General features: G+C 39.7%; 1 protein-coding gene across 1 annotated transcript; it reads left to right on the top strand.

The window, feature by feature from the left end:
- Positions 1–3,049: 3,049 nt before the first annotated feature.
- Positions 3,050–9,596, top strand: LOC109042768 (uncharacterized). The gene is made up of 2 exons (XM_072304438.1): positions 3,050–3,313; positions 3,819–9,596. The coding sequence occupies exon 2, from the start codon at positions 4,265–4,267 to the stop codon at positions 8,933–8,935; it is 4,671 nt and encodes a 1,556-aa protein (XP_072160539.1). The 5' UTR covers positions 3,050–3,313; positions 3,819–4,264; the 3' UTR covers positions 8,936–9,596.
- The last annotated feature ends 2,214 nt before the right edge of the window (positions 9,597–11,810 follow it).

Genomic DNA, 11,810 nt, shown 5'->3' on the forward strand with positions numbered 1-11,810 from the left:
GGAATCAATCGTTGGCGTGTTGTACACTGGAAAAAAAAACACATTGGATCTAGAGTCCAGACTCTTAAAAACATTGATAAGAAAAAGTACTCTCGATTCAATCAGATTTAAGCTTAAATCAAGAACCAAGCCTCTTAATTTGCACGGATTTCCTTTCGATTTAAGCTTAGATCTGATTGAATCAAGAGTCCTTTTTCTTGTCAATGTTTTCAAGAGTCTGGACTCTAGATCCAATGTGTTTCTTTTTTTCCAGTGTAACAGGAGACACGCTCAATGGCAGAGGCGCCATTTTGCCGTGCTAGCGAGGTGAGCAGTACAAAGACTGTTTTCGGGATTGAAATCTCTTCAAAATTAAACAAATGTAAAAATAAAACATGGCGAGTGATTAAAAAAAAATCAAGCTACAAGCCAAAAATAAAAAAGTAATATTTCTAGCTGCATGGACAACGATGAGAAATAATATAAAACTTACTTTACAACCTTAACTTACTTTGAAATATAACTTTTTAATTGTTGGCTTGTAGCTCGATTTTTTTAATCAATTACCATGTTTTAAACAGCTTAGCCAGCCAAAGTTGGCGATAAAATCTAAAAAAGACCAAGGGCCAAACTCGTAGTCGCTCATTAACGTGCATCTGCAGGCATTGCGGTATGCATTCAGGGTTCAATCAATATATTGCAAATGCAAAGATTTGGAAATTTTCTGCCGTAGGATGAGGTTCTTTTTCACAGATTCGCTCACAATTATGAAGAAAAAAAAACTTCCTCGCATATATCCACAAAAATGAAATAAAACTTAGTCTCTTTTCCACTGCGACGCAGAGATTTATTCGCACGGTAGATGAGGAAGTTGGATGGGGCAAAACGCGTGATATAAATATTACGACTTCCAAGTAGGTAAAATTGCGTATCCGCAAAATAAAGGAAAGTCTCTTTTCGGCTAACTTGGAGACTTTAACGCAGGGGTATACAAAAACCGCGTGATAAAACTATTTCGACTTCCGAGTAGATGCAATTGCGTATCCGCGAAATGAAGGAGAATCTCTTTTCGGCTGACTTGGAGACTTTAACGCATGAGTAGAAACGTTGGATGGGGCAAACCGCGTCATAGAACTATTTCAACTCCCATGTAGATAAAATTGCGTATCCGCAAAATGAAGGAGTATCTTTTTGCGGCTGACTTGGAGACTTTACACAAGAGTAGACAAGAAAGACGGAACGCGTGATAAAACTATTTTGACTTCGAGGTAGGCTCAATAATTGCATGTCCGCAAAATGAGGGAGAACATGGTGCTCTCTATCAGTCCAACTCGGTTCGTGAAACCAAAGTTTCAGCTTGTATAACCAAACGTTCTGTTCGTGTGACCGAAATTATGAGGTTAAAAGAACTGATGAAAGAAGGTCGGTTACACGAATAAGAAGATCAGGTTTTATTCTAAGGAGTGAATGCTCAACGCACGGATGTTTACAAAAACTTAAGGACGACAAGGATGTCAATTTTTAAAAGACTTACGCGAAAGCGTTAAAATCTTGAGAAAATTATTGGGAAAGCGTTGAATTTACAAACAATTAATGCGACCGCCGCGATTTAGTTTTAGAAAATTACTGCAAACGTTCTATTTTTGGTACGAATACTGCAAAAATAAAATGCCACAGTGGGTAGGAAGTAAGTAGCTAGAATATGGGAAGTAGCCCCCACCCAGCTGCCAGACTGTGCAGAAAAATCCGAATTATTTCGCGATGGTGGGTATGTGATATGTGTGTTATAGTATACAATCTGGCAACAATGTTTCATGTTGTGACGTCACCAATGTTGTAAAATTGTGCAGAAAAATCGGAATTATTTCAGGGTGTTGGGGGTGTTTTATTGTATGACATGTCAACCATGTTTTTCAGTTGTGACGTAACAGGGTTGAAAGTTGAGCGGGAAAATTTGAATTAATGAGGGGCAAGTTGCTACACTAACCAAGAAAAAAATATTTTCTTTCGAATCATGTTAGCCCGCACCCAGATGTCAGATTGAACGAGAAAAAATGATTTTCTTTCGAATCATGTTGACCAGCAGCGTGTCATGCTGTGAGATATATCGATTGATCTGCCATTTATACCTATGGAGGAGGATCGATCACCTTTATAATCGATTCTTTACCATAGCTTCTAATGGGGAAATATCGATAATCGATCACTCGCACCTCGTCTCTGGTGTTAGCCAGCCGCTACATTGAACAGAAAATATGATTTTCTTTCGAATCACGTTAGCCCCTACCCAGCTGCCACATGATTTTCGGTCGAATCATGTTATGAAATGTCTCAATGTCATCTCGAATCTGACAACGTTGCTGGAACTAGCCAATCAGAACCCACTTTCAAACTAATTAAAACAGTGTTGCTTCGAGTGGAAATGACATTTTCCCTGAAAGGTCCCATCTTCGTAGAGTTTTCCATGCGGCATAGCTTCTTTAGCATAACGTTACGTCACCCGTTCTCTTCACGATCATGTTCGGGAGGGGAGGGGTCTCGTTGCAGATTGCCTACCCGTTCAAGCATTGACTTTAGTTAATACGGAAGATCAATGACATTACTCTTAGCATGAATTGAGGAAATTCATCCTCAAAGAACTTATCTGCACAGGGTTTTTCATGCAACATAGGTCCCTTACCACACGAGAGGACTCAGCTTTACCCGGCTACTCGTTGCCTATCCATTTTGTGTGACGTCACTCGAAGCATCCATTACGTAACGTCACCCCACCCAGCTGTCATATTGACCAAGAAATTATGATTTTCCTCTCGAATCATGACGTGAAATGTCACATTGTCATCTCGAATCCGACAACGTTGTGGGAGCTAATTGGACTTACGGAGCAATGAGCGACATCAAAACTATCCATCCGTTGGTCACCGGGAAAATTTGAATCTTCAGCGGGAAATTGCAACTCGACGGACAGGTTCAATCTTGTCGATGCAAAAGTTGAATAGTCTTAAAAAGGAAAGATCATTGCTCCTCGACCTTGAGAGTAATCAAATTCCGCGAATCATATCTCCTCCACAAGCGTGATCGCAATCGCAGTAATTCGGCTACTTTTTCCTCAAGCATCAATTTTTCCCACGCTTGTGAGGGGATTAGCGAGCGATTTTGTTGGAGTTCGGGTACTTGACATTTAAGATTTTATAATTGATGAAGAAACTTAGAACACACGAATCAGTTCCAGTTCTGCCCTTTCGTTGGTTACACCGTGTTCTTGTGTATGTGTTTCTCTCTGCTAATCTTGGTTTCCTCAACCATCTACATCAAATTTATTTCAATTTTTACGGTAAGGTTTGTAACAATTTTTCGAACTTTTTTACCTTTCTATGGATGAAAAATCAAAATGAATTTTGGATTTAATGAAACCACAAGTCTTGCTTTGACGTCTGCTATTTTCAAAAAAACTAAGAACATTATCGGATGAGAGAAAATCCAGCTTTTGATTTTTCCTCAACTCATATATCATTACAAAATTTTACGGATTCATGAATTTTTTTTCCTCCGTATAAACGATACTCAAATTTTACAACTAATATAAAGGTTTTTTCTTGCAGTTTTTTTCTTAGTAAAATGAGAAATGGTAAAAATTAAATTTAAAGGGGGAGGGATGAAAATTACCGTACCTTATTTTTTTTTTTTTTACGAGACCAGTGATTGAAAGTTAGTATATTTTTTGTATGCATTTTTTCCATAGTTAATAAACAAACTGAATTAAATTTTAATCTTGTGTCTTGATAAATTAAAGAAAATCGGTGATAAATATCAACAAATAGATCAATTTTTTCCCTCAGATTGAAACTGATAGCTTGAGAAGGATCCATTTACACCCACCACGGGCTTCCTGATCAGGACCTCCTGACCTAGTGCTAGCAAGCAACTACTTTGCTTCTTCTTCGCTGTTCATCGGTGATTTAGACCGCCGCCGTCCAACTTTGAGGTGGTCCGTCACACCGATCAACTCAGTCTCTCCGTGGCGCTCTGCATTCAACCTGTTCGATTAGCATTCCTCGGGCCAACTTCACGCCCCACCCGCAACAAAAAATAGCTGTGACGCAGCTTCTTCGCAAATTCCGTCTGCATTTTCTCCTCAGCTCGTGCCGATACTTGACTTCCTCGTACCTTGCAGCATCTTGCCCTCGCTGCTCTTGTACTTCGATCATCAACTGAACGAAGTCATTTTTTTTTCTCGATCAAGCGTCGTTGTGTGTGTGTGAGGGTGTGAGTAATCAGATTCATCATGAGCTCCAACAGTAAAATTCTTTTTTGCCTTTACTGCAACGAGGAGTATTCAACAACCTATTCTCACGAAGTCTCCGTCGCACATTTAAAAAACATATTCGAGGTTGAAATAGAAAACGAGGAGAAAACTGTAAAATCTTTTTTTTTCAAAAATTCGAATTCTGAAATTACTGATATTGAAGTATACTTAAATGAGTTGAAGGTTGAGTTTGATGAGAAAGTAGAGGAAATCATTCAAAAACATCCGACAGTTTTAATTAAATTAAATGTCTACTTATTAAAATCGATCCCTCTTGAGAAAGCAGAAAGTGGTATCAGTTTAGTAACCAAATACGTTTTGTTAAATCCCGACTCTGATTTTTCCTCTTTGTTCCACAAATTCCAAACGAATCTTTTAGAATTAAGAAAGAATGATTTCCCCCCGGCAGTCGAAGGTGAATCAGAAATTCTGCTCGGTGCCGAGCTACGATTTCTAGAAAAGAAATTTGCCTCCTTTTGTGATTCTTGCAACGACTTTTTCTTGAAATCGAGCTGGCACAATAGAACTTTTATGCATATAAAAAATCTTTTTGGTTCTGATGAGCAGGTTAAAGAATTACCATCGGCTGCCGGCAATCAGCTGCGTACTTTCTTCATTAAAAATCTCGATTCGAGCGTTTTAGATATAACCCAGCACCTGTCCGACGTTAAACCAACCGTTAGCAAACTTCTTGAAAATATGCTTTCGCAACTTGGCAATATTAAAGCGACTTTAGAGCTTCACGCTGAGTACGTCCTACCGAAAGAGGGGGAATTTCAAGGTGTATCATTCAAAACTAAAAGCTTGTCTTTTTACGGGGAGTTAGATTGCGCACGGAACTTTCTCCTATTTCAAGCTAGTATCGTCAAAGAAAGTGCTGATTTCTACTTAAGAGGATCTGGATGGGTGCTAAAACAGATTTTGGGATGTATTTTGAAGGTAAATAAATTCAGGGCTCTGGGCAAGGGTTCGAGTTACATAGACCTACCGTTCAAGACCAATTACGTTGTGAATGTCAAAAATAAGGATACTCGTTGCTTTATGTACTCTGTTTTAGGGAAATTTTTACCCAAAACTGAAAAACACAGCTCTCGACCTTCTGTCTACGAAAAATTGCAAAATAAATACGATTTTTCTTGTATCGACTTTCCTGTTGAGGTTAATGATATTGCCAAATTTGAAAAGAAAAATAATTGTTCAATCTCCGTTTTCGGGTTAGGTGACGTTCAGGACGGGTTAGGTCACCGAGTTAGACCTAAAATCTTCCCGATGAGAGTGGCAAAAAATCAGCTTGCAGACCACACGAATTTACTCTTAATTTCGGACGAAATGGAAGAAAAATTCCACTATTGTTGGATCACGGATTTTGAAAAGTTAGTCCGCTCTCAGATAACTAGGCATCATGGTCAAATTTATATTTGTCAGAAGTGTTTCACCCATAAATATTCCGAAGAAGACCTTGTGGAGCATAAGAAACTGTGCTATGCTGTTAGTAAAGATTGTTTCCTAGCATCGTTTCCCAAAGACCTATATTTGCGTTTTAGGGACGAGCATAAAACAATAGCTCATAATTATGTCATTTATGCGGATTTTGAGAGTTATCTCGAAAAAATTGAGCAAAATTTCGAATCGAATTCGTTCAATTATCAACATCATCGTCCGCTATCCTACGCTTATTTAGTTGTGTCGACCGATCCAGAATTTGCTACCCCCACCCCCGTGGTCTACCGCGGGGAGGAACCGCATAAACATTTTATCCGAACGATGCTGGATCTTGGTAGTAAAATTTCCGGCAAGTATAATGATACGACGTCCGAGATTACAATGAGCGATGAAGATCGCGAAAGTTTTGCAAACACTACCCATTGCGCCATGTGTCGGGTGGGATTTGATGAACCCGGCGTTGTCAAAGTCCGTCATCATTCTCATCAATATGTACCGCCTGGTGAAACCAATTATCTCGAGGCTCTTTGTGCTCTGTGTAATATAAAAGTGAGACATGTAAATAATGTAACTATCGTATTTCATAATGGATCAAAATACGATTTTAAATATATTGTACAAGGTTTAGAGGGCTTAAAAAATCGCGTGGATATAATACCGTCCAGCGAAGAAAATTATATCAACATAAAAGTATACATCGGGAATAGATTTTATTTAAATTTCATAGACTCGTTTAGATTTCTCAACACCAGCATCGAGAAGTTGGCGGAAACCTTGGACGATTCGTCATTTCATTTCACGCGCAAATTTTGCACTACTCCCGCTCAGTTCAACATCGCTCGTAGGAAAGCCGTGTTTTGCTATGATTATATTGACGATCCGGTAAAACTCGACGAGACTGAGCCTCCAAAACGGGAGGATTTTTATAACGCGCTCACTGACAGTGACATATCCGAGGCAGACTATCAGAATTTCTTAGAGGCTTGGCGTGAATTCGGTTGCAAGACTCTTGGCCAATATTTAGATGTGTACATTCAAATTGATGTAAATCTTCTAGCAGATATATTCCAGGACTTTAGAAAATTCTGTTTAAGCGTCTACGAGCTAGATTGTGCGAATTTTCTCACTTTTCCGAGTTTCGCGTTTTCGGCTGCGCTCAAAATGTCGAGAGCGGAAATCAGACTATTTAGCGATACCACCATGACCTTTCAAATATTGTCCAATATTCGAGGGGGAATGTGTCAGGTGACCAGAAGACATTTCTCGGTGAATAATCCACAGTGTGAGAATTACGATCCGAGTCAGCCATGTTCCTATGGGCTCTACCTGGACGCGAATAGTCTGTACGCTTACGCCATGTGCAAACCGCTCCCTTACGACGATTATCGATGGTTATCAGCCGAGGAGCTCTCACGGGTTGATGTCATGCAGATCGCCGACGATGCCGAGACTGGACTCATCCTCAACGTTGACACGAGGTATCCGATCGCCCTTCAGCGATTACACAGAGACATGCCCTTCCTCTGTCGCTCCGAGATACCTCCCGTCGACGGTGAAAATCAACCGCGTCTCATGGGCTGTTTCAAGGACCGTAAAAACTATGTCATCCATTACGTGGCACTGAAACAGGCTCTTCGACACGGTATCGAGCTGGTTAAAATTAATAGCGCATTCTCTTTCCGACAGAGACCTTTCCTGAAGGAATTTATCGAGAAGAATATAGCGCTTCGTCAACAAGCGAAGTCCAAGTTTCACCAGTCACTCCTGAAACTGAGTAGCAACGCTTGTTTCGGCAAGCTCCTTGAATCACCTCTAAAGCGAAAAAACATCAAATTGGCCACCGATACTGACCAGATATTGAAGTATGTTGCCCGTCTAGATTTCGAAGACAGAACCGTCTTCAAAGATCAACTCGTAGCAATTCATCTGCGCAAAACAGAGATTGAATTCGATCGTCCGATTCTAGCAGGTTTTGCGGTTCTCGAATTGGCCAAGGTTCATATGTACGCCTTTTATCACGATGTTTTGATGAGAAAATTCGGACCAGAAAGATGCTTAAAGGCGTACGAAGATACTGATGGTCTGATTCTGAAATTAATTACTCATGATTGGGTGTTTGATTTGCGTGAATTCGCTGATGAGTGGTTAGATTTTAGCACTTTGCCTCGGGATCACCCGTGTTGGTCACCGGTAAATTGTAAGCGTATGGGTATGTTCAAGGATGAGACATCCAATGCGACCATAGGGGAATTTGTAGGTCTTAGCTCGAAAATGTACGCATGCCGTTTCTTACCCTTACCTGATGCCGCCGGTAGCGAGTCCGAGGTGGGACAAGTCAAACTTCTATGCAGAGCGAAAGGAATCGACGGTCGCACAATGCAAAGAGATATTAATTTTGATTTATACAAAAACGTCTTATTCGGTAAAACCGATCATTTTGTTACCCAACGACGAATTCAGAGTCGGAAAATGCAGCTGTACTCTTATCAAACGCGAAAAATAGGACTCAGGAATATCGATCGGAAACGATACATTCTCGAAAATGGTATCGATACATTGCCATGGGGTCACGTAGACATTAAACAGCCCATTGTCTGGAGAGATGAGGAAGAGAGTGGCAATGACGGCCTTGAACAATCAGGCACCAATATATTGATGAAAGACTCGCTAAGTGTGAAAAAGGAGAGCAGTTCAGAACATGGTATACGTTACTGCTGTTGCGCCGATGAGAACCCGGTGATACAGAGCAGAGAGCTCGATGCTTTACGAAAAATTCCGAAACCGCGCGAATTTCTTCACGCATCATGGTTGCAGAAGGACATTAAGTATCATCTGGATTCTCTAGAGGAAGCTAAAGGTAAGTATGGGAGATATATCGCTGCTCTCATTAGAATCCAAGGGGAGCAGTTTAAAATACGTCTGCCGAAAGACTTTGCACGTGCTTTGAGTCGTGAGAATATTTGCGAAATCAATAGTGGGGCGTATTTTCTAAATTATCTCGGTAGGTTCGGTCGAAATTCGCATCGATATAGACTGAGCGAACGTCTGCGTGTTGTTGATGACGTAGGTAACACCGAGACCTCAATGGTACAGATCTCCGAGAAACAGGGAAACAAGAGGAGAAGAAATGATGATGGTCGCGATAATAGGGAGGAAAAACGTTTCCGGGATTTTTGTGCAAATGAAAACCCAGGTCCCCGCACTTAGTTATTTTATATTGTGTATTTTTTTAAATTTTTCCCGTACAAATTCAAAGTTTCAACCAGGCGGGTCTTTGATACCACGCTCTTTATTGTCGGAATCTCATCAAAGATAAAATTTCACATGAAGTTTGGCTCGAGATAACTCTTAAAATCGCTATGCATACATTACTTACAGAATACATGTTTCTTATGCTCCCGTTGTAAACATCTAAATTTTTATCAACTCTAAATTCGCATCCAACTTTCACTGCACACCTGGATCCCTTAAGGAGCAAGTCAGGACTTCTCTAATTGCTACTGGTTTTTTTTCTTTTAATGAGAGGATTATGTATGGAACAGTAAGTATTTTGATAAGAAAAAGATAAGCCTCTCGTTTTAATTTAATGGTCTCAAGTTCAATGAGTATGATTTATCATATTTTAATTGTTGAGCGCTGACTAAAACATTTGAGTTATATAGAAGGTATGCGATTGATTGCTTGTGCCCACAATACAACTCAAATTTTCCCCTCATTTAAATGAGTTTACCATCCAGTGGTCTCTTTTTTTCATGGTCGAAATTCCAGCAAATATATTAAAGTATGTAATTTCTCAAGAAAAGCATGCAATCCCTTAGTTTTCCACACACAAATTTTCCCGTGCTAGTCTTAATTTTGTGCTCTAGTTTCCCTCTTTTTTATTTTTATATCAAATATCACGAATGTATTTTCAATCAGCATATTGCATAGCCAAGATATCACCAAAGTTGCTATTTAGACATTACATGTATCATAAAATAAGATATCAGTTTTAAGAATTTAGCCTTCGTAGTTATGTGAATAAAATGTTCTGACTCCAGTTGTAGTCATCACAACTGTTAAACCTGACTTATTTGTTTCATCTCTCATCCCTTAATATTCCCCCAGTCAATGCTGAGGACATGTTTTTCAGAAAAAATTTCATGAATTAAATACTTTATTTCTCCATTTTCTGGGGAGGAAAGAAAAATCAAATTTTTTTTAACTATCAGTTGAGATTGTCACTTTTTCCTCTACAGCTGAGCCGTTTTTTCTCATGCATAATTGAGTATTGATAATGCGAAACTGTAATCATAACTATAATTATCGACTCAAATGGGAGGACAGAAATTAATGCATCAGCCGATTTAGAGATTGCAAACTCCATGATTGACTAAGATTTCATTGCATTTTAGCTAATGATAAAATTTTCACCATTCGAATACGATTGATTCTATTGCCAAATCGCATTATTGATAATAGATTTTATAAATGTAGAGGGGGTGACGTCATATAGTTGGAAGTGAGCAGCATAAGCTATGTTTTGATTAGCTGATTCCAGCAATGATGCCGAGTTCCAACAACGTTGTTAGATTCGAGATGACAATGCATCACTTCATAACATGATTCGAGCGAAAAAACCATTATTTCTTGATTAATGTGTCAGCTCGATGGGACAGAATGGGTGACGTCACGTAATGGATGCTTTGAGTAACGTCACAGAAAACGAGGCAGGTGATTGGTCAATTGTATTAACTAAACGTTTCCCCCCTAATGAATAGGCAACCGCAACGATTATATGAGAAAACATTAATCCTCCGTGTATGATTGCTAATAGAGGGGTGACGTCACGATAAAGGAGCTATGATACATGAAAAACCTGAGGAGAGAAGTCTTTTAGGACAAATTGCTTCAATTCATGCTTAAAAGTAACGTCATTGGTCAACCGTAGGCAAGCCCAGCCTTCCCTTATACGGTGGGTAACGTTATGTAATAACTGTTTAGAGCGATGTCGCATACTACGAGACACGTCATTGGCCCAGCATATTAATTAAAAATGGTTCCTCGGACTGATCGTCAACCCGCAACAAAATAGCATATTTCATACATGATTTGAGTCTTAGGGTTGCTTTTGCATTGAGTTCATCTTTTTCGACAAGATTGAACTTGTCCACCCACCTATAATATCCCGTTAATAATTCAAATCTTCCCGCCGTTCAAGTAAAGCAACGCTCTGTAGTAAGATTAATTCATTTGCTACGGACATGGAGCCAGAGTTAGTTTCTTCAATGAGAAGGTACACAGTGAGCTAGAGGCAGCGCACCCATGTGCGACGAGGTTTGATGCTCCTTGATGGTTATACAGCATGAAGAGGTTTTTGGTTTCGATAAAAAGTTAATAACTTCGTGTGGAATGAAGCTGCTAGAGTCTGTTTCACCAGTAAAGTGTGTGTTATATTAAATGTGAAATGTCATTGCCTCCTGCAGTGACAAATTCGCTCCCTCCTCCCCACTTAAGTATGCGAAAAAGTGATGCTTGAGGAAGGGGGAAAAAATTGTAAAATAATTGATCAGATATGTGCGTCGTCGCTTCCATCTTACCACGATTACGGAGTCATGATCCGCGATACTTGATTACTCTCAAGGTCGAGGAGCAATGATCTTTCCTTTTTAAGACTATTCAACTTTTGCATCGACAAGATTGAACCTGTCCGTCGAGTTGCAATTTCCCGCTGAAGATTCAAATTTTCCCGGTGACCAACGGATGGATAGTTTTGATGTCGCTCATTGCTCCGTAAGTCCAATTAGCTCCCACAACGTTGTCGGATTCGAGATGACAATGTGACATTTCACGTCATGATTCGAGAGGAAAATCATAATTTCTTGGTCAATATGACAGCTGGGTGGGGTGACGTTACGTAATGGATGCTTCGAGTGACGTCACACAAAATGGATAGGCAACGAGTAGCCGGGTAAAGCTGAGTCCTCTCGTGTGGTAAGGGACCTATGTTGCATGAAAAACCCTGTGCAGATAAGTTCTTTGAGGATGAATTTCCTCAATTCATGCTAAGAGTAATGTCATTGATCTTCCGTATTAACTAAAG

Source organism: Bemisia tabaci, chromosome 9 (assembly GCF_918797505.1).
Source record: "Bemisia tabaci chromosome 9, PGI_BMITA_v3".
Taxonomy (NCBI): domain Eukaryota; kingdom Metazoa; phylum Arthropoda; class Insecta; order Hemiptera; family Aleyrodidae; genus Bemisia; species Bemisia tabaci.